The sequence below is a fragment of the Carassius gibelio genome, chromosome B4 (assembly GCF_023724105.1).
Source record: "Carassius gibelio isolate Cgi1373 ecotype wild population from Czech Republic chromosome B4, carGib1.2-hapl.c, whole genome shotgun sequence".
Taxonomy (NCBI): domain Eukaryota; kingdom Metazoa; phylum Chordata; class Actinopteri; order Cypriniformes; family Cyprinidae; genus Carassius; species Carassius gibelio.
This window is the reverse complement of record NC_068399.1, coordinates 8622823-8650092: the sequence shown is the minus strand read 5'-3', so window position 1 is coordinate 8650092 and position 27270 is coordinate 8622823. Positions and strand designations below refer to the sequence as shown.

Sequence of the window (27270 nt, the reverse complement as noted above, 5' to 3'; positions counted from 1 at the left end):
TTGAGTTTTAGAAGGATTGAAGATGGTGGTGATTATATAAAATGCAAAATCAGCTTACATTTCTCATTTTCAGTAAGTTTAATTTGAAGTGCTAAAATGCCTGAAATTAATGATAAAAAAAAATGAACAAATACTATAAGTAGTATATCAAATAACACTATGATATGAAATTATTAGAAATTACCGTACTCATTCGTGCAAATCAGCAAAAGACATGATATTGCAGCCATTGTCCTGATATTTTATTTTATTTTATTTATTTATTATTATATTTTTTTCTTTGTTTCATAAGCCCAACACATTTTATATGAATGAAGAGCCCATGTGACTTTTCCCTTTTAGTCTTTTCTTGATCAAATCTGATCTATAAAAGAACCAAGCGATGCTGACAACAAAAGAGCCACGTTTCTAACAAGAAAGACATTTAATATGTACACACCTGTTAAGTTTTCGGTGCCTTGGGATTAGACATCTGATAGAATCAAGTCTTTTGACTGAACTGAGCTAACGCAATTCCACAATGAAGAAACTCATCCTTTGTGAGAATGGGGATGTTAACACAACATTATGAAAATGCTATATTTTGCAACTGTGCATTTACTATGTAATTCTATATATGTCTATATAGTATTAGGTCATTTAAAAATGTCACTCGGATGATTATATTGCAGCATTATGGAAAAGAGATAACACATAAAAAATCAATAAACATAGGCTTATCATCAGCTTGTCAAGACACTAAACAACTGGCTTGACAAAACCTTGCCTAAAAGTTGCCTGGTCTTCTTGGTGTTTGTTAAATGTAGACAGCCTGGACAACTGTCAGTTGTTACTGAAATTAAAAGTAAGGGATTTTTGATCATCCAGTTTAGGAAATAGTATACAATACTACTTCTAATAATGCTAATAGCCTGATAATAATTTAAGATGTGCAGATCTATTCATTTATTGAGGGATTATATATATATATATATATATATATATATATATATATATATATATATATATATATATATTATATATATATATAGCTAACTTTAAAAGCACTGTACGTTTGCTCATGTTGGCAAGTAAAGCTAATTAATTTTTCAGCTTATGTTTTTCCTCCTCCTACTCATTTTCTCTTCTGAGAACTCATGAACAAATCGTTTCTTCGAACCGGCTCTTTTAAGATTCATTCGAACAGAATCGCAGAGCGTCAAGTGTGAATCACTAGACTAAATAACTCTGTGAGTTGGGTGGGTGTTTGAATGCTAAACAACATAGTATTTACAGAAACACAACCTACAGAACTAAACATAGAACAAAGCTGGGATGAACATTAATTCAGGAAAAGCCCAATGCCCCGTCCCGCGAGCTCTGAATGTGTTATGTTACAAAAAAACCACAATATTTTAAATTGTGATTTTAATTCTGGTGGTTGAGGAGATTACCCACTTCTATGTAAAGTGCTCTGAGTGTCAAGAAAAGCGCTATATAAATGTAAGGAATTATAATCATTGTTATTTATGTTCTTGACCGGACGTAACATATGGATCGGCGTTTGAATCGGTTCTTTGAAGTGAATCAACAAAACGATTCTTCAAATGGATCCTCTCAGCGCTAGAGAGACACACCGGGGTGTGTGATCCTCAGCAGATGAAGAATTATTGTATTAAACAGCCATCGTTTCAGTGTCTTAACCATAGAGACACTGCAACCTCGACTGATTTCCATAAAGCCATAATGTATTTGTAGTACGAGAAGAAGAAAAATGTTCGTGGACACGGCATTAGTCGTTATTTCTTCATTGATGGGATTGCACGTCACAGGTGAGGCTAAAAACAAAATCGATATCGTCTGTTCGTATAAATTCCTGCTGTAATAATTTATATCAAACGTATTTGCTATTGAAATTAGTGAACTGGGCGTTTATTTGGCAAAATACACGGTGTGCGTTTAAGAACACGGGCAATGGGATCATTTGATGGGGTAAATGAAATCTGTAAACAGTGCAGGTCATAGAACAAAGTGAAATATACGGACCTTTATTCGACAGGGAAATATTTATGGGTCATTATACGAAAACGTGCCATTTTGTGTCCCTCAGGGAAAAAAAGCTCTGTAAATCTTAATAAAACATAAAAGAAATAGAATATTTTATATTTTAGTTTCCATAATGTCTCATAATATAAGAATAAATTATTTTCTGTTTCTTTGGTTTTTAAAGGATTTTAATCACATTTTTGTACAAAGCATCTTGAAGAAATGTTGAAAATGGCCTGTCCCTCAGTAAGATTTTTCTACTTCTACTTGCTATCGAGGCCAAAAAAGTCAAACTATCATAAAAAAACATATACTTGTATAAAGCCTTAAGTGTCAGTTCATTAGTCATAAATGGATTTTATTCTTAACGTGTCAAATAAAATAAAAAAACACACAATTTAGTCGGGTCCCTAGGTTCTCGTCAACCCTGTTACTTTTTATAAAAACACCTCTTTAAAGATAATGGACTGTTCCAAAAGTTGCATCAGTTCCAGGAAGTGACATTATCTGACTTTCATGAAGTTGATGGTAGAAGACAAGTAAGTGTTCTCTTCTTTTTAATGAATTTTCTTTGAGGTTATGTAATGTCTGAAAGACAGGGACACGCTCATTGTGTCAGCCCTGTTACCAGAAAAGCATATGTTAAAAAGTTTTTTGTACATATTTAAAAATTTACATATATGATAATATTTAAGCCTCTCATTAAGGCACGTAATGTAGTGTCATTACCTATACCTCATGGCTAGTAATGGCCGGCAATAACCTTTTTCGTCAACCCTGTTACCGTCAACCCTGTAACCATTCCAGGGTAAGAGGGTTGACCCAAGTACGCTTTTGTGTGTCTTACCCATGTTGTATACACAAGAAGGGTTAAATCAAGGGCAACTGGACTAGGTACGTCCATATTTGAAGCTATTGCCTCTCATCCAAGGGGTTTCTTCATTTCTAAATGACTGATGGGGAGTGCCAGGCATTTAACCTCTGTGGGGTTGTCACCCCTGAGCCAACCCTTCTTGGATAACTATGACCTGGATGACTGAGAATTTTAACAGACATACTTTTCTTACAAATAGTATACATAATATACATGTTTTTACAGTTTTTATCCCTAAAAATCATGTTTTTTTATTTATTCTACTGATAGATAGGCTAAAATATGTTGAGGTTACTGATCTATACTGATACACACAAGTGCATTGGGTTTTATAAATGTGCTTTATAAATCAAAAGTCATTATTTTTTTTATTATGAGAAGTCAATAAATTAACAAGCTTTTCAGTTTGCATTTGGGATACTCTCCATACATGCACTCCATCCAAATAGTTTGAAAAAGTTTTCTTGTCAAAAAATAAATCAAGCTTGTGTGACTTGTATGATTATTTGATGGCATGTGAACTACTTACATTTACAGTATGCTACACAATCATAAATAATCAGGGCTGGGGTGTAACGAAATACATGTAACAGCGTTACGTATGTAAAATACAAAATATGAGTAACTGTATTTCGTTAAAATTACATTTTAAATAAGGGGTAATCAGATTACAGTAACATCTGAAAACTATTTTAGATTACCAGTGATTACTTTTATTTTGATGTAATTTATTAATTTAATATTTAAGTTTGGGGATTTCAAACAATACCGCGACTGATTTTTTCCCGTTACAAGCACATAACGACACAAACATTCTCCTAGAAATCACACTATGCATTCAGTCAACAGATCAATACGAAGCATGCATAAAATAAAGGTTTATGAAGTCAAACAATAGCTTTATGTGGTTTACAGATGAACTTCTTTATTCATTCGAAATGTTCAGTATCATCTTTGGCTCGGTAATGCAAGTTCACGATTCAATTCGTGAACAGATGATTCTTATTCGTGAATCTTTTAAAATAATAATTTCCTTTATTTATTTATTTAATGAAACCAGTGTGGAAACCAATGCTTCACTAACGGGATAGATCTGGGTCAGGGTATATTCTGGCAAACCGTTTACCAATCAAGTTTCTCAATTGGCAAAGCAAACTGTGGTACACGCCACTACCAACACAGAATGGGTAAATCTGTGTTTTCTCAGCACAATATCATAGAAAGTATGAGGTTTGAGAAGTAGAAGGCGGGGCAACAGTTAAAACATTTTAAAGTTAAAGTTCATGCAAACAGATACGTTTCGGTTTTTCGGTCATTTTTATGCTAAAATATCTCAATAGAGCCGTCTACATAATATGCTGATTAGTCATGTTGAATTAAAGGTTTATGAATGTCCAATTAAGACTCCATTACAACCATAATTGTAACTCAAACAAGCAGTATAATCAATACGGTAGCTGTTGTCAACCCTGTAACTGATGTGTCAACCCTGTTACTTGTATAATATTCTAATATAACTTAAAAAATGTAAATAAAAATGTAATCAATTAATTGTAAATGTTTAGTAAGAGAGGCTAATAATCCACTCAAAATTGAATTGAGGTGTTTAATTTTTGTTTCCATACATTTTTCTTAAAACAGAAGATGCTGGGAGAGTGTAATTTGGAAATGAACGTATTCATCCCCTTAAAAAAATAAAACTTTCAATATTCTCAATTCACAAACACTCTTAATGTAACAAGGGGGAGTATATCTTCCACAGTATATCAGATTTGTTCTATACATGTATTTAAAACCTTTTCAAAAAGTAATTAATATGTTGGTAACAGGGTTGACCAAAAACACACATTTAAATTAGTTAAATGAAAAAAATGAAAAAAATAAGATAGCCTGAGATGGCACGGCACATTTTCCTGAGAGGTAAGGATCTACTTAATCCAAAAAGGGGCTTAAAGATTTTCAAAACAGAAATTTGAAAATCAAACATTAAAAGTGGGAAATGGCACGTTTTCGTATAATGACCCTTATATCCTTGTCTTTCAGTTCTAAACTGAATAATAATGCATCCAAGCACAACCATTTCTGAAGCTTAATCCAGGTACAGAAGAAATAGCTATGCACATTCATTTTTACAGAGTATGTGTTCATTATTAGGTTGTCTTGTGCCTGTGTATGCTTCTGCATTACTGTAATTGATATTGCATGTGGTTACACTCCATTATTATGGTTATGCTTCTCATAACAGACTTAAATATACCTTACTTCACTTATCAAGCACTTAACATATTTAATCATGTGCAGTAATTATTTATTTTGATCGACTTGAGTGCAATAAAACATTGATGTGGAAACAATTTTTCCTTATAATTAGATAATGGCCTACATTTCGCAAACAATTACAAAGAATAAAAAAGCTTCCAGTGGACAGTTTTCAAAATATTTTTTCTTACTATAAAGAACATTTTAGTAATCTGAAAAAAACGTACTCTGTACCCCTAAACTTAACCTATACGCTTTATCAAGCGGCCAAGCCGATATCATTGCAATTATGACTTATTCAAGTTATTATTCAGATTTGTTCATATGCAAATGTACAAAATAAGCCAAATGAGGCCAACTTTAAATAAGCCGAGTTTGTAAGCAATATGCTAAATCAGTATAAATATAAACTGGAGAGTTGCGATCCTACACAGTAACTGGTCAATCGACTATTCCAGATATTATAAAGTAACAGCTATGATGTGAAACTCTGTTTGTCTGTATTTCAGGGGGCATCTCTGTGGACAATGAAGTTTATCAGAGACCGCATCGGCGCTTGGCTAACGGATTGACTGGCCCTGTATACCAGCATATGGGTGTTCTCGGTCAGGAAAAGGCTTTAGGATTTAATGGGGAATTGCTTCAGGCCCAGTCCCGTGGACGGCTGGCAAAGCTGATGCCCGCAGGGTTTCTACGATCCCATTTCCAGAGAGCTCCACAGAGGCAATCAGATGTCAGCTTCCTGCAAAACACTGACCATGTGGAGAACAAGCCTGTATCTGCCCACCATACGGTCACAATGGTGAGCGCCTACACAACTTGTGATTCTTTGTGAAATGTAGAAGCCTGGGGTGTTTTAATTTGCTTGATTTGAGGTGTTTTGTGTGGTACTCTAGGCATATTAATAACAGTAGACATACTTGCCTTAGCTTTGACATTGGGTCTGGCATTGAACATTTGGCAACTGTCTATACATACCAGATTGAATGATGTGTATTTGTGAGTATCACAGTGATGGGGATGTGTTTTATGGTGGAGGGAGATGAACTCTCTTACCCTCAAAGGCAATTACACTAATGCACCTGATGCGAGACCTCTGGAAGCTTCTCCACTCCCACGAGGTGTCCAGAAAAATCAATCACGGCTCACGTATATCACCACTTCAGTGCACAGCACTGCCTGTGAGAGTCACACATTAATTTATTTATTTGCTTTAATGCCGATGAAGCTTAATATGGGATGTGCTCAGTACACAAAAGGTGACTGCAATTTGCCTGTCAAAATGAATTCAGGTTTGAGAGCTACTTCAGTGTGGGTGGTAATTAAAGTCAACATGAAATCAACATCATCCCTGTTTATGTCATGAATGTCCTGCTCTTGTTATGTTGACTTTGTAGATTTCTTGTGTCCCTGCTTTCGTTAGTAAGGTCATCATGGTTTGCACCAGTGTCTTTATAGCCCTTGAATATCCACCTTATTCCTATACCCCATAACGGTTTGCGCAAATTATGGGTTTAACTTTCGTTAACCTGTAAATAATCAGTGAAAGGTTCACTCTACCTTTTTGTTTTTTTTTACTGGTACAATGAGATGAGATAATTCTTCTCACCCTTCAGCCATCGAACATTAAAATGACATTTAAAAGCGTAAAAGCATAGACAAGGTACTTTCAACAGACCACGAATTGCCCAAAAAAGCGCAATTCCTTACACAGCAAAAATGGACTAGTGAAACATCACTGTAGTAATTAGGGCTGTCAAAATGGATGAAAAACTAAATTCAATTTTTTTCAAAATTCTAATTATGTTAGATTTTAAAATGCATAATTTCAGTTAGGGTGAGGCCAGAAGAGGGCGCATGGAGCAAAATATTACTAATGCACATTTATTCAAAGCATAAGATAACACGACTATCTGTGAAAAAAATGCATAACGTTTAAAATAATGTTTATAAACAATTATAATTTAGTTGCTTGAAGAACTATAAACAAAACCGCATCATGTATGCATGTATAGTTTAATACAAATGGCTAAAAGCCAATCACAAAGTTGAACTTGCATTAATTTCTAAACATGCAGCTCTTTTGTGCAAGACTCAAGTGCAACGGTGATAGATGTTCCTCTAGAAAATGCGCAAAACATGCATTCTGTGTAAATGGCTTGGTTTCAGTTTTGACATTTAATCAAGATCTTTAATCAAGATCTTTTCCGCATTAATGTTCAAATTACAATATTTGTAATTAACAACACAGCAGCGCCACATCTAGTCTCTTCAACTGGATAAGCTAACAAAAACATTTGAAGGATAACATGTAAATTACATTCTTCATTCATTCTTCACTTCATAGAGTGGACTACAAGAGAAAAATTTAAATTATTCAGACACTTTGACCTGACCACATTTTAAGTGTTTTTTCTTTAATTGCTAAAGCAAACTTTTTACACTTTTTACTTTTATAGTAAAATTGGTAAATTTACTAATTGGTTTACATAAATTTGTATTATTTAATTGTGTACTCAAATGTAAAAGCTGACAGCTATTCAGCCTAATTCATTACATACCTTTCTATCAAAGTTATCCAACATTAACAACATGAAGTTGTTTTGACACAGTTTAACTCTAAGTTCTTGTCATATCTTACTACCATTTTCTAAACTATTATGAATAAACTGTTATAATGTGAGAAATGTTGAAGGTGTCTGAATAAATTTTGGTTTGACTGTATGTAACCCTTGGCTGTTGGGCTGGGCGATATATCTAACGATATGATCCTGCGCATCTAGTCAATAAATCTGTTTCCTCGATTACCGCTAAATCGGCATTACCTGCTTTCAAATGGAGCGGCATTTAATAGACAGAGCCGTAGATCACGGACAAGCTATGCAATATCACGTTCATATTGCGTATTCAACAAAGGCGATAATGAACGTGATATTGCGTAGCTTGTATATAATAATAAAAATAATAATAATAATAATAATGTGTATTATTTAGGGGTGTAACTGTACATGTATTCGTACCGGACCGTTTCGTTACAGGGCTTTCGGTACAGTGCATGTGTGTACCGAATGACCGAATGCAATATTTTGTATGAATAGGAAACTTAGGTACATTTTCGTGTTTCCAAATGTACATATTAAGTGGCAGAAGTCTCCGCGTTCAGCGCAATTCAGCGCAGCTGATTCTAAGGCCGGTGACACACTGGCTGCGTGGCGTTTCTGCTGCATGTCAGTTGCGTGAAAGCTGCCTCGCGTTTTCTGTGTCTTTACACACCAGAATCGTGTCTGACGTGGCGCTGGCGCGCTGCTGCTACTGTAGGTGACATAGCGGGAGGCCGCCAAGGCGCCAACAGACCAGGATCTTGTCTTCACGACAACAATATCTATACTTCATGTTGAGCATAAATATAAAGCCTACTGATAAAGGACACCGTCAACAGCATTGACGGCAAAATAGACTATGTTTGACAGGTGCTATATGCCAGTGTGTCACTGGCCTAATGTTTTCAAAAGGCATCACGCGAGTGTGAACATCACTACAACTAGGAAAAAAACGATTGTAATTCAAACGCAGCTCACGTCGGCATTTAAACAGACCTTTGCTCTTAATTTCGATCGGTCCAACGCTATAACGAAATCTGAGCAGATCTAAAAACTGAAACTGTTGATGCTGCAACTTTACACTTGGGAAAAGTTAAATATATTTTTTAAATATGAGCAGGTCTACAAGCTGGGATTGGTAATGGTGCACTGTAATCATAGTTATTTATATTTTTCCATTATATTTTATTATATGATATTAGTTTGAGACTGAGAGTATTTTATTTAGTGGAGAAATTTTATATATATAATATTAAAAAGTATTTAAAAAAAGTGTAAACAAAAAGTGTATAGTAATGAACAACCTGCAGTTTAATGTTTCCATTTCTTTCCCTTACTGTACCGAAAATGAACCGAACCGTGACTTTAAAACCGAGGTATGTAGCGAACTGTGATTTTTGCATACCGTTACACCCCTAGTATTATTGTAACATATACAGTATGTGTATGTGTATACTAATAATAATGCAGCTTAACTCTTAACTGTTGATAAAAAAGAATTATTTAAAGTCCCCGTGAAACGGAAGTTGCAAACGACTTTTCTCCAGTGTTGTGACGTATTTCCGAGAGAAACGGAATAATAAAAGAGGGAAATAGTGGGCGTGGCTTATTTTCCAACTAGCACCTGATTGGATCTAGATAAGTAGGTGTGTTCAATTGCATGAGACATGGTTCATTTCAACTCACCGTCGTCAAACTTTGTGAGGTACCAACGGTGTACACTGACGGGACAGCGTTATCTGTTAATGACAGATATTTCACAAACCCCATTTCGTTTTCTGTGCAATTTTTGAAGCATTCGCGTGTGAAGTGCTTCGAGCACATCCGTGACCACTCTGTTATCCCTCCTTCCTCGAAATGTAAAAAATCGAGCCATCTGGACCGTAACGAGGGAATTTTAGAGAAAGGGAAAAGTGTTCAGTGAGTTCCACAACCAAAAATCCACCTCCTCGCCATCTCTCCTTTCACGCGCTGTCAATGCACGCACACACACACAGGCAGCCTGTCTACTGTCAGTTGGAGGGGCGTGGTTACGGATTAAGCAGACACCCAATTCCTCAAGCCTACGTCATCAGTGAAGGTCCTCCATTGCAGAGGGGAGGGGCATTTTCAGATTTTGATTAAAGATTATGAAGCCAAAAAAATTTTTTGTGTGGATTGACTCGCATGGATGAATTGTTCAGCACAAAATGATCAATTTAGGCGAAGAAAGTAAATATAGTCTATTTTGATTTCATGTGGACTTTAAGCTAGAATAACATTATTATTTTTGTTTAAAAGTATTTTGGTGTATTTCACATTCAAATACTCTTACAGCAAAATATACTGGAGGCCATCCAATTTGAGTGAAAATCATCATCAAAAATGGTGGCGGGGAAAGAGTTAATAATTACTCTACAGCTGAATCAACACTTTCCATGTGTCACGTAAAATGAATTACCTCATCTCGCCAGAAGATGGTGTCTGAAATGTGCTCACTTCTTTTTGTTTGCTCATTCAGTGGACTGTACTAGCGGAATATTATTATTATTATTTTTATTTTTATTTTTTGCTGCACTTTTTATCAGAGTGAAAACAAAGAAGATCATCCAGCATAGAGAAATAACAACAAGAAACACAGGAGAAACTTATATTTTTATACTAATTTTATATGCAAATCTGCTTGATTTTAATATATTTCAAATCTAATATCATATTATCTGTTTATCATTAATCATATAAAAAAACAAGTAGACTATCATTTGTTGCAATTTTTTTTTTTTTTGTGCAACTGTTGAGAATCATTTGTGGCAACGTGATATGCCACACAGTATATGTTGCAACATTTTGTACCAATTTTACTTTGTTAGTGGTATATATTATAAAATCAATGGTATCTGTTCTAGACATCATTACCTCAATGTGACTGAATCCGTGAAGTTTCTCATAATCAGGTGGGCGTTATTGACGTTTAAATGTGGTCATGTGTTTGTTTCATCCGTCTGACATCAATCAGGAAGCCACAGGAGTTAAGAACGAATCGTTGTCACCCCTTAGTTTCAATAAAAGCTTTTTCCGACTGAGGAGGAAGTTTCGACTTCTGAACGTTACACTATATCATTGTTTTCAGTGTTCAATGATCTTTTATCTCAAGATCAAGAAAAATGTGATTCCTTCTGATATGAGGCCTTTAAAGTCTTACAAACGTTTAATCTTTTCATTGCATCACACAGGGTTGTCCCTGTTCTTTTGCTTCTCTCAGTTCCCTTTGTGGTTTGGGAAACACAGTCAATGAAAGATTTGTTTCAAAAGGTTTCTTGCGATCTTGATGTCACTGTTCCTCTAACAACTGATGTTGTAGCTTCTGCTCAGACCACCAGAGGGCACAATCCCCAGTCGTTACTTTAATTAAGTGGCTTTTTTGTGTACTTCTACTTTTAAAAGTTGTTTTTAAAATCTGTAATTTTACTTTTACTGAAGTATATTTCATTACATTTCAAAAAACATTAATTACTGAGTAAAAAAAATAAATACATTTGCTCCCTGGAAACTACTTAAAGGTGCAATGTGTAATATTTACAACGATCTATTTACAGAAATGTAATTTAATATACATAACTATGTTTTCAGAGGTGTAAAAAGAACCGTTAGGTTTTTATTACCCTAGATTGAGCCATTTCTATCTACAGACACCGCACTGCTAGGGGTGCGCCGAATCCGATCACGATCGCCCAATCGTTTATGCGCATCTCATCAGTAAAGCCGTTTCTCTAATCAGCGGTAAATTCCATCAGGTGCGTGATTTCACATAGAGCAGCTGTTACTACACAGAGCCGTTGTTAACTGAGAAGATGCGCAAATAAACGCTGAAAATGAAGTGGATTTGCGCAGTTTCCTCTAGAAAATCCATTCTCATGATGCTAGGGATGTTTCCAGTAAGTTCTGGATTGCTGTTTCTGTGATTTACAGTGAAGCTTTTATATTGAGTGTGTGTTTTTTTAAACTGACTAGACAGATAGATAGATAGATGGACGGAAATACAATTTCTTACAACAGTTAAAACATTTAACTGAAAACTGTTCAGTTGACTTCAGTTGTCTAATTGTAAAGGATATCCTTCATGGTTTTAGGAGGAGAATGATGACATCGAGCTGTACGTGTCGTCTGTCGGAGCATCAGAACCTGTGGCTCATGAGGAAATGATCCGATTGCTCAACATCAACACCCTTCACCACAGCTCTGGGCCGCTTGCCACCACTGAAGCATCCACTGAGGTTTGTGTCTCAACCGTTGTAGGATGAGGTTTCAGTCAGATGTAAAACTGCGGAACACGCAGATGTTGCATTGCCTTGCATTAGGTGAATAACAACGGTAGCAGAGTAACAGTCCTGCCTCCTACGTATTGACCTTTTCTGGCAAACCTGTCCGATTTGCATCAGTGGGCCATAATGAGAGCCACCATCATTTGTGCCGCTTGTTCAGCTTTTCAGCGTCCTTTGGCTGTCTCGAGCTGTGCTGTCTGAGACGTCGGAGGCTAATTCTGACACCATTCTAATGCTTCAAAAAGATTTTAAAATACATATGGAAAAATCTGACCACCAAAATGTCTCTTTCTTCTTAGCACAGGAGTCTCAATATAATTGTATTATCTGAACTCTTAATTTGTTATTTGAAGATTATAAAAAAAAGAAAGAAACTTATGTTAAAGAGAAGAATTAAAGAAGATGGTATAAATGTATTGCCTTTTAAGGGGTTAAACATTTATAGTTTCCCATTTAAAAATTCCAACTGAAATAAAATACAATATTTACTTATTTCACCTAGTTTATACAGTTATAAACTAAAACTAATAAATCAAAATTAATGAAAACTATATAGGCAATTAAACTGAAACCTTAAGTGAAACCAAAGTGTAAAATATTAAAAATATAATACTACAATAGCATATCAACTATACTAAAATAACACAATATTTACTTCTCAGTTGGAGAAGCAGTTTTTTTTATAATATAAAGGGTATAATGCATTTTATAGCATTTTTGGTACTAATGATGTTTATAATATAATATAATGCAATGTACATTACTAATTATAATAATGATAATAAATATAATATATAATACAATTATTGTAGTGTTTTTCCACTATTTGTAAAATATTGAAGATGTTTTGCAGTATGACAAATTTTGCAGTATGTAAAAAGTACAATAATTTATGTAGTCTCTCCATTAATATGATCTAATTAGTGATAATGTTTAAAATATTTTCAAACTGAATATAGAACGTTACCTCACAGGACCCTGCTGTTAACTTCCCAAGTACAGGTGCATTTCTGTGTGTGTGTGTGTGTGTGTGTGTGTGTGGGCAGATTCAGGGGGCGGAGTCAGCTTCTGTCTAGCCCAATGTCAATGTCTTCCTTAAGATCGCACTTGTTGATCCCTGTATTACTTTTACTCAAGCACGGTCCAAATGTGTTTTAATGCTCTCAAACCTCCCGCCTGATATAGCACTGCAGATCAGCTTGACATTGTTGGATTTCACGGCTGTTAATGTTCTTGTCTGTCTGGCTTTGAGCAGAAGACCGTTTTCAAAGACCACCATGAGAAGAACAGCGTTTGGGGTAAAGACGGCTTCTATGTGCTGGTTATCTGCCTCACAATATTCATCATCGTCGTCACCTGTTTAATGGTATGTATCTCTCAGAGGCTTCTACCATATGCTTGATTTTTATAGTATGTGATGCAATGTGGGAAGATACAGCCCTCTAAAAGAGTGTGTGTGCATGGTGGCGAGTTTGCATTAATGACATTGAGCTCTCGCTTATGGGATTTATTATCTACGCTTCAGAAGTTTCTCCTAAAATTCCTTCATAGAAATACCAATAGATTCAAATGAGTAGATAGTTGTTAACACTTCAAAATGACAACTAGGAGAAATATTGGAGTTGGTATTGAGACGCCTAACTTCTGATGTGGGAATACTGGTGTCTTTCTCAGGAAAACAAACATAGGAGAAGCAAGAAACTTTGGTAAAAGTCAAGTCATCTTCATACATGCCACTTCATACAATACACATTTTTCCAAAGTCACTTCACACAGAAGTTTAAACTTCTTCAAATATGAGAAAAAGTGAATTCTGCTGTAAATCAACTCTAAATGGACAAGAGTGTGATTATTCAAACCCAAGTCTGTTCGGTGTTTTGTTCACAATTTACTCTCCATTTCATCTCGGTGCTTTTTATAGAAATAGATGCGATATTAAAGAGATCTTATTTGTGATTAGGCCGTCCTGCGGTTTAAAAACACTGAATACTCGTTCACTTCTACAAGTTCTGATACTTCCTGTTTAATGCTTGTCTCAGCAGAAACCCTTGTGAAGTTAACGCCAACGGTTTTTAAGATTAAAACTCTGATCATTCACGTCTGTACGCACAGAAGACACTTGGGTTGTATTATACCTTGAGTAATTGTGAGAAAGACCAGAGACACAGGATATGATACAGAAAGAGTCATTGCAAAGCGGATGTATTGTGGCAGAGGAAGTCGCATGGTTTCCTCTAGTGGTTCAGCACTTTAAGGGATCAGCGCTGCCATCTTGATCGCACCTGACTCTGCCCTCTGATTGGCCGACGTTTGCTCTTAACGTTTAAGTCTGTCTTAAGTCCGGTAATGACATCATCGCGCGTCCTCAGAGCACCCGCTCTCTCTGGCGCTCATGGACTGAAGAGCTTAAGGAATAATTACCATCTTAAGCTGTGAGCCGCGTAAATATAGGGACAGGACTGGTTTTCACACTTGTTAAAGGGTTAGTTCACCCCAAAATGAAAATTCTGTCTTTAATTACTCACCCTCGTGTCGTTCCAAACATGTAAGAACTTTGATCATCTTTGGAACAAAAATTAAGATATTTTTGATGAAATCTGAGAGCTCTCTGACCCTCAATTGACACCAATGCAACTGAAATGTTCCCAGGCCCAGAAACGTAGTAGAAACATTGGTTAATGCCTTTAATGCATTGGACCACCAAATATAATGATCCTTTTGCATGAGACATCCTAAACAACTAAAGGCAACTATATTATATATATATATATATATATATATATATATATATATATATATATATATATAATAAAAAATATACCTAAAATATCAGCCGTAAAATATTTACTCATTACGGTATAGAATAAAAAGTATTCTCATAGCTTCGCAAAACTGAAATTGAGCCACTGATGTCACATAGCCTTGTTTTACAGATGTCTTACTATGTTTCTTGGACCTGGGAACATTTCAGTTGTGTTGCTGTCTATGGAGGGTCAGAGAGCTCTCAGATTTAATCAAATAAAAAATATCTTAATTTGTGTTATGATGATTAATGAAGGTCTTGCAGGTTTGGAACGACACGAGGGTGAGTAATTAATGACAGAATTTTCTTTTTGGGGTAAACTATCCCTTTAATTGTTTAGGCGTCAATCATGAATCATTGTAAGAGTATGAATTGTGGAAACAGCTTTTTGTGCTTGTAGGGTTGCCAGATGCATTTGCAACACAATTCAACTACATTAAGGGCCAGTAATGAAGGAAGTGTTTGTCTTTTTGAAATCAGGCCTAAAGATGCACTGAAACCATACAACATCTCGTTGTGACGTGATAGAGACCTCTTGTGGCAAACTTTGGAATTCCTGGATGCAGTTGTGAGCACATTTGTTTTCAGGCATGAAAAATGTGTCATATTTAAATATTTACGAAGGAGTTGTATTGTTAAAATAAATGTAGAGGGATTTTTTTTTTTGACTAGATACCCTGGCTTTTCCATGTCCTGGTTTCTTTGTAGACTATTTACTATGAGGATTACTTTGAATTGTGTAGATGAAATTAAAGCAATATTGAATTAGTTTTAATCATGAAGATTATTATAGATCATTTAATTTCTCAACAACAATGGAAACCATCTAAAAGTATTCAGAGACTGAATCAGTTCATTAAATATGTATGCTGATTGGGTAAATCAATATAGTTAAGTATTTGTAAGTAAAAGAAAATCTACCAATTTAATTTAATTTTAATAAAAAAAAATTGCAAATAGTAAAAGCAGAGTAACTGTATTATTGTTGTATTATTATTATTATGGAACACATATTCACTATTAACTAAGAGTTTTCCCTCAATAAATTCCTAATTTGTTTCTTATTAATAGCATTAATATTAGTATTGGGCAGAGTTAAGGTATCTAAAATATGGTCATGCAAAATTAGGTATTAATGTGCTTTATAAGCACTAATGGATAGCCAATAAGCCAGTTATAAGTATGCTAATAAGCAAATAGTTAATACTGAGAATTGGTCCTTATTTCTTATTTTTCCTTAATAGAGCGACCATGTCTTGTACACATAATGTATGATTTAAATGGGTATAAAATGGACAGCTAAGCTGTTGAATATGGTTAAGAGCAGCAATGTTAGTAACAGGAATAAGGCTGCTGAGGTTAGATACAAGTAGTGGTGAGGAAGTGTTGTGTAGTTCAGATAATGTGATGAAATATCCTGTGAGATCTTAAAGGAACACTCCACTTTTTTTTGAAATAGGCTCATTTTACAACTCCTCTAGAGTAAGACAGTTGAGTTTTACCATTTCTTTTTTAAAGGGGGGGGGGGGGGGGGGGTGAAATGCTATTTCATGCATACTGAGTTTTTTACACTGTTAAAGAGTTGGATTCCCATGCTTAACATGGACAAAGTTTCAAAAATTAAATTGTACGTTTGAAGGAGTATTTTTGTTCCCAAAATACTCCTTCCGGTTTGTCACAAGTTTCGGAAAGTTTTTTTCGAGTATGGCTCTGTGTGACGTTAGATGGAGCGGAATTTCCTTATATGGGTCCTGAGGGCATGTCTGCTGGAAGAGCGCGTGCTCCCGCATAGCAGAGCACTGAGAGAACAGACATTCACTGATCAGAGCGATTCACTGATCACAGCGAGAGCGTCGCGAAATGTCACAAAAGAAGTGTGTTTTTGGTTGCCAGGGCAAGACAACCTGCACAGATTACCAAAAAAAAAAAACAGCATTAAGGGACCAGTGGACGGAGTTTATTTTTAAAGAACATCGACGGAGTTGTGCAAGTGTTTTTGTTTGTTCCCCTGCATTTCGAAGATGCTTGTTTTACAAACAAGGTCTAGTTTGACGACGGACGTATCGTTTATTTCTTAAGGATGATGCAGTCCCAACGAAAAAGGGTCACGATCGTGTGTTGGAACCGCAGGCGGTGAGTAAAACTGCATCAAATATCTCTGCCTCCTTGTTAGTTCGTCCCCTCCCATCGGAGACCCGGGTTCGAGCCCCGCCCGGAGCGAGTCGTTGCTGCTGCTGCTCTCGTTCAGTTTCAGCCTCGGGATCTGATTCTGGATCATAAATAAACGGCTGAATCTGACTGTTAGCCATGGTTTGTTTTGGATGATGGTTTTTTCCTCACGGTAATGTCACAGTTAGCTTCCACATGCTCTCAACGCAAAAGCTTACTCGCGCTCGTGATTCTTTAGCTCCGCCCACACGTCACGCCTCCAGCTGGTCGTGTTTTTCTGGGAAAAATCGGTACAGACTATCTTTCTCTTATGAATATAATAAAACTAAATACTTTTTGGAGTTATGAAGGGTGCAGTACTACTCTATAGGTTTTCAAGATTAACAGGGTATTGAGTGAAAACGAGCATTTCACCCCCCCTTTAATGCATTCAGCCGAATCTGGGTCTGGCGGCAGCACTTTTAGCTTAGCTTAGCATAGATCATTGAATCTGATTGGACCATGGGTGCAGCATTGTGCTACCGCCAGACCTGGTGATCAGCTGAATGGATTCGAAAACGGTAAAACTCAACTGTTTAACTCTTAGGGGAGTGAAATGAATTAAGTAGGAGCATTATTATAATAATGACAATCGTCATTCGTGAGAGTTCTAAAAAAATACATTTTTAAACATGTAAAATATTATTTATTTCCAGATTTAGGGTGACCTGGACAAGGTTTAACTAGCCGCGAGTAATAGATTAATATTAAAAATGAATATTTCCTTTCCTCAGGTGCTTTACCGAATAAAGGAGAAGGAATTCTTGGATCATCAGCTCAAAGACCCATCCCCGCCCAGCCGGGACATACAGCTGGCACCCATCCCTGTTCATGGTGCTCAGCCCCCTCTGACCCTCAAGAACAGTATGGTCCAGGCCAACCAGACGTCCAAACCCAGTGCCACCCTTTCTACCAGCAGCACAAGCGCCCCATCCTGTAACATCAGCATCCATCCGACTCATTCCAGCGTGACGGCGTCAGAGCCGCAGTGCCCACCGGGCCACTCTGTGGCTGAACTCAAACCCACTGTGTCCTCCACACATTCACCCTTCAGGATGAAGTCTGTTGCAGGCCTGCAGGAGCGGTAAGACTTCCTTTATGCATGAAAGACTTTTGATTTATAGGGGTGCTATTATGCCCTTTTTATATAAGTTGAGGCATTTGAGGGAGTTCAGAAACAGTGCTGACTGATACATAGAATATAACTCTCTAGGGAGGGGACTTTGTGGTTTGTTACTTTGCAGATCGGTTTCATGCCCAAACAACAACGTTACGCACTAAAGGAAGTTAAAAGTGTAAAAAGAAGAAAAGTACACCTTTTAAATGAGTTAATAAAAAAGGAAAAATGTCATTATTTACTTAATTTCATATTGTTTCAATTGTAAACTCCTTTTTGAAGGAGAGTTTTAGAAGAATCTGCTTTTTTCAAGGTGACATTGCGAGAGGATTTATTCAGTTTTTGACAAAAATCATTGATTTTTTGTGTGGCATAACTAAATGCAAATGTGCAGAATGGAATAAGAGACTTCAGAGATCTTAGCTTCGCAAGCAACTTACTAGATTTTAATGACATAACCAAGCTTAATACACTCTATGACAGGGATTCTCAGCTCTGGGATTCTCAGATCCATTTTCGAGATCATATGTGTGTAAATGTATGCTTCTGACCAACTTTTTCCACTTTTTATGTTATTTTAGCAAGAAATCAGTATGGTATTTCAGTATTTACTTAGTTATCACCAAATCTGTTGTCGATCATTAAACTGTCGTGCTAATAAAAATGGATCTCGAGGGACAGGGTTGAGAACCCAAGACTTAATTTTCCATAATAAAATGTTTCTGTTCAGACAATTCATCTTTAGACCATCCTGACAAAAATATATGAAATTCAACTTGATTGGTCAAACCCTCAAATATTCTCAAATATTGCAGGATTGAATTTGACGATCAGTGCTCCAAAATCTCCATAATGCTTAGCTGTATTGAAACAAAACCTGGTACATGTCAAGATAAACATAACCTGAGGCTACGCACAGTTTTAGGACAGTGTCAACTATAAGAAATATGAAATATATAACTTATAACGTCAACTTGTTTAATTTAGTGTGGCATACAGAGGTGATCAATACCAATTTTTTTTTCATGGCAGCCCTGCTGAAACAATCAATAGAAACCTTCACAGAATTTTCAATGGTTTTAACTGGTTATAATGGGAATTCTATTGTTTTTAATGGAAAGTAATTGTCCCTGTTGGTCTCTACTGGTAATCTGTCATCTTCTATTGGTGGTTTTTTAACACCACTAAATCCTAATAGAATATATCCCAGAACACATGACAGGAAACCATTTTTTTCATAGTTAAAAGTTGATGGTTTTTAATGTTTGCAATAATATTTGTAGTAGAAACCATTCAAATTTTATGATGGTTTTTATCGTTTTGTTTTTTTTTTCAGCAGGGAGCAGTTTTGTTCTATAGCCATTTTACCTTAAAATACTGTATTTTACAGACACTTGAACATATGATTATGAAACCTGGTATGGGTCATTGGCACCATGGGAATAACCTAGAAGTTTGTGGTGAATATTATAATGAAATGTTACATTTTACCTGCTGGGATGAGATTCCTTGGGTCATTCTGAGAACAATGAACATTTTCCTGAAAACCTACTTTCTCAAACTCCACTTAGACCATTGGTCATAATTTATGAGTTTAAAAGTTATGGATTTTATTTTGCCAGACCAAACTTATACCATATAACAAATCAATTGTCTGAAACATGCGTTCACCTCCCATATTCACTTTGATGCAGCAAACATTGCTTTGGACCCAGTTCGCATTACAGCACATATAAACACAGGAGCAGATTTCCGTTGAGGCAGGAACCTTTCACTTGAACGCCCCCCTTCTGAATTGCAAACTTGGAGAAACCACACCAACTCTAGCTAGAATCCAATATGGCTGCTCAATCCATTAACAGAAGTGAAACAGCAGTAATATATTGTTTATTGGCTTTTTTTTTTCAACCTCCAACCTAAGCAATGCTTATGTCTTAGAGCATTAGGCTAGGGCATTTTTATTTCTTATGCCAGCAGGTGCAAGTAAAGGTAGATTTGTTCTACCACACTTACCTGACTGTGTTTTGTTAATGGTTTCCAGATATTTTTGATGTGTCTCTGTTGTCTCATGCAGACGTGGATCTAATGTCTCGCTGGTGCTGGACATGAGTGCTTTGGGTTCCGTTGAGCCTTTGAGTAGTGGGGTCGTGACCCCACGTGAGCGTGCCACTCAGGAATACCTGCAGTCAGCCGGTCGGGTCCTCTCACGGCATCAGCTTCGTGACATCACTCTGAACACACCGCTGCTGCATGCAGAGTTTGCCGTAAGTAACACACCAGTGCAATAAGTAAGTTCAGCAATAATTTGGTTCAGGTCGGCTTTACTTAACCATGGGAATTACAGACAGTTGGGGTTCAGTTCGGCATCTTTCAGTGCTTCTGTTATGACAGTTTGACAATTTCTGTTGTATTTGGTTTTCAGAACGTGTACTTTTTTTATCCACAGGAAATTCCAATGAACTTTGTGGATCAGAAAGAACTGGATATCCCAAATCATGGATCAAAGAATAGATACAAGACCATTTTGCCAAGTTAGTATTAGAATTTCTAATGAATGGCTTTTAACTGTATGTCATTTTACTCTGAGCCGAGTGTTTATCTGGAGGCAGTAGTGGCCTAATTGTTAGAGAGTTGGACTTGTAACCCAAAGGTTGCAGGTTTGAGTTTCGGTACGGGCAGGGATTGTAGGTGGGGGGAGTGAAATACCAGCACTCTGTTCCACCCTCAATACCACGACTAAGGTGAGACCCTTGAGCAAGGCACCAAAACCCCAGTTTGGAGCACAAAAGGAGAAATTTTGAAGAATGTTCACACTGCTTTTTGCCATAAAAATGTTAATGAAAACAGGAGTGATCTTTAAAACATTAAGTACAATAGACACTTTAAAAGTGCTAATAGTGTTGTCAAAAATACTGGTACTTTGGTACCAATTTGTTTCTGAAATTTTAAAAACATATCCGTTCTACTGTATTGGTAGTACTGAGTACCAGGTAAATTCAGTTCCCGGTGACAAACTCTGCTTTCAGATATTACCATACCTAAACACAATAAGTACGAATTGTTATTCTACAGTGTAAAAAGATTTTTTGATCATAACAGGAGTTTTTAAGTGAAATCAGTTACAGTGACTACAAAGATTGAGCTTTTAATGCAATGTTTATTTAAAGAACATTGGATGGGTAATATTTGCATTCATAATTTAATTTAAAAAAGTTATATTTTAAATATTAAAGAAAACTATTAAAATCAAATCGTTCCAATAGTTTTTGATGCAGTGCTGAACTTGGAACAGAGAAACTCTAAACTCTTTACTGGTTTGCATACAATTTTTACTGGTATTGATATTGTGTAGTGAACTTTTGGTACATTATTGTGACAACACTATTGCAATACTGCTACATTTACATGATACAAAATTATCATTTAATAATCGGATTGATGTCTCAATTGGACTAAAATGACTCAGTCCTAGCATAATTGATTTGAATGACATTTCAGTCCGATTGAAAGTTATTGCAGAGTGTGGACCTTAAATAATGTGCATATGGTTACATTTTATGAACTAGCCAGTAGCAGTTATTACAACAGTTTTGATGACATCAGACTGCACTTAAGCTTCTCATTTGATTTTCTGTCCAATCAGATACTCTAACTTAGTATCAGATACTAGATCTATACCTGTTATAGTTATAGTTTTTCACACTTGTTCACAGTTATTGAGCCACAAAAGAAAGTGCATTAAAGTTTACAGAAGTGTTTCATGCTAGGAATGTCCTATATACTCTTTTTAGCAATATCAATCTTTTTTCACATGAATATTTTCTTTCACTAATTAGTTGAGAAGGATGCCATTGTATTTTTCTTGGCTCGATTCTGACTTGTTTACACTGTTCTGAAAATGTTTGTTTGTTTTTTAAATTTCCTCGTGTTGTGGTGAATCGAATATAATGCTACAAAAATGTTCACACAATTCACATTTCATTTCAGATCCACATTCCAGAGTTATTCTGAAGAGTAAGAACTCAAACGACCTGCTCAGCAGTTACATTAATGCCAACTACATAAGAGTAAGTTCAATTTTCAGTGACACGCTCACAAATTCTTCAGTAGCCCATGACAAAGTGCCACTTAATGTCCTTCATGAGGAAACTTAACTTAAATCTACTACTATCCGTGATTGTAAAGTGAAACATGGTAATAGGAGAGTTTAGTTTGATCTCCAAATTAACCTAAGTATCCAAAAAGAGTCATTATGCTATTAAATCTGTTTTAAGTTCACCACTTCTTGTCTCCAGGGCTATCTCAAAGATGAGAGAGCCTTCATTGCCACTCAGGGTCCAATGATCAATACGGTGAATGACTTCTGGCAAATGGTCTGGCAAGAGGACTGCCCTATCATCATCATGATTACTAAACTGAAAGAAAAAAATGAAGTAATTTGCAATAAAAATATATTTAATATTCTTAATATGACTAAATAGACTGTCGATGTACATAACGGTTTTCCTTTTTCAGAAATGTGTTCTGTACTGGCCTGAGAAGAGGGGGATCTATGGAAGGGTGGAGGTCTTCGTTAATAATGTGAAGGAATGTGACCACTATATAATCCGCTCCCTTACACTAAAGGTATTTGTATTAGAAGATAAACACTCTTTAGAAAAATGGTTTTAGCATACATTTTAATTTATAAATTTTGGCAGACACCATACAAATGGACTAATACGAGTGGAATCGGTCATCTAAGAGAATTACAATGGCCAGATACTGTAATGGAGCGAATGTTTTTGTATCCCCAGCAAGGAGGCCAGAGTCGTAAAGTGCAGCACTACTGGTATACCTCATGGCCGGACCATAAGACCCCAGAGAGCGCTGGACCCCTGCTGCAGTTAGTTAATGATGTTGAGGAGGACAGGAGAGGCTTTACATCCCGTGGGCCGGTTATTGTACATTGCAGGTACAGGAGCTTACCAGCAAAATATTACGAATTGTCTAACACTTTTCCACCATTGCACGATACGCACAGTATTGTTGATGTAATATAGTAAAAAAAGTTCATAATTCAGTTACAATACAAACATATAATCAATCGGTAGCACTTTATTTTACAGTCCTGTTCCTCATGTACATACTATGTACATATTATAGTAATTACAATAACTATGTAATAACTAGGTACTAACCCTGAACCTACCCCTAAACCTAACCCTAACCCATGCAGTTACCTTGTGTTACCAGATCTTCCTTCTTTCTAGAAGTACACTATAAGTACATGTAAGTACATGTACTGTAAAATAAAGTGCAACCAATCAATCATTAACCATTTAAATTATCTTTGACCTTTTGTAGCGCTGGAATTGGTCGGACGGGGTGTTTCATAGCCACGTCAATCGGCTGTCGTCAGTTGGAGTTGAAGGGAGTTGTGGATGTGCTGGGAATTGTGTGCCAACTTCGGACAGACAGGTACAACTGGTTCAGTATTTTGAAATACGATTATGAAAACAATTACGAATATGAATACAACATAAATTCTTGAGTTGAAATGGCTGAAGTTCTAGGATAGTTCACCATAAAACTAAAAATATTTCATCATTTGCACACTCTAAAGTTGTTGAATTTCTTTCTTCTGCCAAATACAAAATAATATATTTTGAAGTATGAGAGTAAGCTAAAATTATAAGGTTTTTATACTATGGAAGTCAACTGGGCCCAGCAACTGTTTGGTTACCCACATTCAGAATATCTAGTAACAGAAAACTCTGACATATAATACGACACCTGACATTGCACCTCCCACCTGACACAACACCTTCAACTGGGGGCTCGGCAGACCAAGGCCGAGCTAGTGGGAGTGAGGATGAAGGATGAGCCAGGTGGAGCCAAAGAGAGTGGAAGGCTAAAGAGCAGGTGGAGGTCTGGAAGTCTAGTAAAATCCAAGTGACGATGGACCAACAGTAGAGACCACAGAGGGAACGATGAGCCTATGTCTTCACAGGGTGAGTGGGATCATGGACTCCGAAGCCGGAGGTGGAGCCAGCATTGAGAAAATGGAAGCTCGAGGTGGAGCAGGTGTGCTAGATGGAGCCAGAAGAGAAGAAATCGAGGAACTGGTTAGAAATAGTGAAGAACAGGAGCCAAGAAGCTGGGTTGGACAAATCCACCAGAGCTGGGCCAAACGTGGAGAGGTGTAAATGAGCTTGGAAGCTGGATTGAACCAACAGAGTAAGAAGGTCCAGGAAAGTGCTTGGAAGCAGAGTGCCCAAAAGGCCTTGGGGTTGGGAACCTGGGCAGGAACACACTCCAGAGAATCTAGATCTATGAGATTCAGCTCCAGGATGGACATGCCGGAGGGCTTTGTAACAGGAGTGGGTTCTTGGGTATGCCTTGGGTCCGTAGTAAGCATTGGCTCTGCCCTGGGAAGGACTGGAGTAGACAGACGGAATTGGAAAGTAGCTGGATAGTCTCAGACGTGCTCTATTTCCATCTCTTCCTTGATGAAATAGCCATAGATCATATCTGATGTACTGGTTGGAACAAGTAAAAAAAATCCTCCAAAGGGGGCAGCCAGACTGGTGGAGGTTTAATAGCTAGTCCTAGCTAGAATAAACACAAACATGTAGGTCTGGTTTCACAGACAGGGCTTAAGCAATGCAGCTCAGTTATGCATTTTAATCTGTAGATTCACTGTTCGAAAGAAAATCACATAAAACACTTCTTTCAGCAGCTAAAACAACTACAAACAAGCTAAAAACTATAACATGATTTTCATCAAATTCTCATTTTAATGGTGATGGTTGTTGCAAGGCTTGACTGTAATCATGCGGTGTCTTTTTCCACAGGGGTGGAATGATCCAAACGGAGGAACAATATGAATTTGTGCATCATGTCTTGAGTCTCTATGAAAGCCGCCTTCCTGTGGAGCCTGGACCGTGAACAGCTAGAGGAGCTTCATCGTTCATACCAAGAGATCTGCTATTGCCATGAGCTTTCTGATTCAGGAGAGGAGACCGCAGATAATGTTTGTGAAGATGGATCTTTGTGGAATTTTGTTCTGTGCGTGTCAAGGCAAGGGTTGCACACATCACAACTGCCGGCAAATGTATTTCTTGGCATATTTTTTAAATAGCCTCTTCCGTGCTTTCCAAGGCCACTAGTGTTAAGTGTCACTGTACAAGGTCTAGTTCCACTAAACAATGCTTTTTAAAAACAGTATATACAGCATAACATTTTTTTATATCATTTTCCTGAATATATCTGAATATAGGCTTAAATATTCTCAATTGTTTTCATGAGCAGTATAAATTAGGTATTAAAATTCTGTGTGTCATAATACGATCATCAGATGTATTTTATTAGAATACATATTTGTTTTTCACTTTTGTACTTATTGGTTAATGGTTTGTAGGCATATTTTATTCTGCTGATGCTAAACACAATTTTTAAATATTCAGAATGTGTTTCCTGTGTTTCTGCTACTGAATCTACAGTGGCGCAACATAATATTTAGTTTGAGCTGCGGTTCACAGTCTGAACTGAATGTTATGAGAAAAGGACTGGATGCCTCAGAATTTCTTTTGCGTTGGCACTGCTGAATTCACAAAACAACAGCAAACCCAGAACAAATGACTTTTTTGAGTGGATTCCTTTAAATAACTAACACATGTGGAATTCATCAACATTTGAATTGTTCTAGAGACTCACTAAATCTGTCACTGATTCTTTAGTGGATCCTGAATGATTAAGTGGCTTAAAAAAAAGAGAATCAAGAGGAAAAAAACAAACGAATTTGGGGAAAAAATATTTCAAATTTAAGAGGTGTTACTTGTGTATTATAATTATGAAATATTCATATTAATGCATACACAGTTTTAGTGTGAACGTTCATGTATGCTGGGACCACAAGGGTTTTGCTGCTAATACTGCATTCGTTTATGGCTTTAGAAATTAAATATGTTGTATGAAAGTGAATATTTCTAATACATTCGTTTTCTATCGTATTTATTATTCTGAAAATGATTGTTACTATTACCTGATACTTTTATAAACTATGGTTATTGTCAGTGTGCACTGTAATGCTATATATTTTCCACTGTGTGGGCTTAATGTTAGGCAGTCAGTGACTTTTCCTATTTATGCTTAATGATGATTAATGTTAATTGAATTTTGTAAATAATAAACGATCTATCATAACCACAATAACAAGATTATAAGCTGCACATATAAATGCCTCAGACAGTGAGGGTAGTAGTATAAGCAACCCAAACTAACGATCTGAGCTGTTTTTATATAATACTTTTGTTGTGGTCGAACTGATTAGTAATGTGTATTGGTACAGTATGTATATTAGAAATGCGTAACTTAGAAGTTTAACTTTAAGAACTATAAATTTAGAAGCTATTGGTTAATGCTATACAGAGAGTTCTTTCCATTTACATTGTGTGTTTGGTCCTATAACAATGTTAAACCGTCACCTTAAGCCATAATATCTCATGTTTACATTCTTGGCACTGCAAGTTCATCCAATATGCCCATCTGTTATTACCTCCGTCATGTGAAAAGTGTTTTTGTAAAGTGAAACAGGAATTATGATTCTGACTTTATGGTCATTACTGCCAATAAATGAACCTGGGTTGTCAATTCCGATTTAATTATTTCTGTTCTAACACTCTTACTTTTCTTATATCATACATTAGAGTTGTCGGGGTGGGGGGTAAATTTAGTGTGACCTGCTGTGTCATCACAATTGTGTTGCACTGTGGTACATGTAGTTTCCCGAGGTATACATTCCACACAGCACTAGCAACTTAAGCTTTATTAATCTGTATAGCACGTTTTAATGCAATTTTGTTGCCCGAATGGCTTCACAAATTTGAAAGAAAGCATATACAAAGATTAAAAACAATCAAATCTAACATAAATTGTAAGAATAAACCACTTAATGAACCAATCAACCGATGACAAATACCCTTCATCAGGCACTGGTGTCAAAAGTATTCACGTTCATTACTCAAGTTGAAGTATAGATACTAGGGTTTAAAAATACATTTGTAGAAGTTGAAGTATCAACTCAGGCTTTTTACTCAAGT

At 36.3% G+C, this 27270-nt stretch overlaps 1 protein-coding gene across 1 annotated transcript; it reads left to right on the top strand.

Moving 5' to 3' along the window:
- Positions 1 to 1589: 1589 nt before the first annotated feature.
- LOC127956668 (tyrosine-protein phosphatase non-receptor type 5) lies at positions 1590 to 26821 on the top strand. The gene is made up of 13 exons (XM_052554790.1): positions 1590 to 1811; positions 5668 to 5960; positions 11868 to 12011; positions 13315 to 13425; positions 17805 to 18154; positions 20262 to 20451; positions 20634 to 20718; positions 22175 to 22254; positions 22483 to 22620; positions 22703 to 22813; positions 22984 to 23141; positions 23534 to 23647; positions 25024 to 26821. The coding sequence occupies exons 1-13, from the start codon at positions 1754 to 1756 to the stop codon at positions 25115 to 25117; spliced, it is 1926 nt and encodes a 641-aa protein (XP_052410750.1). The 5' UTR covers positions 1590 to 1753; the 3' UTR covers positions 25118 to 26821.
- Positions 26822 to 27270: the final 449 nt, after the last annotated feature.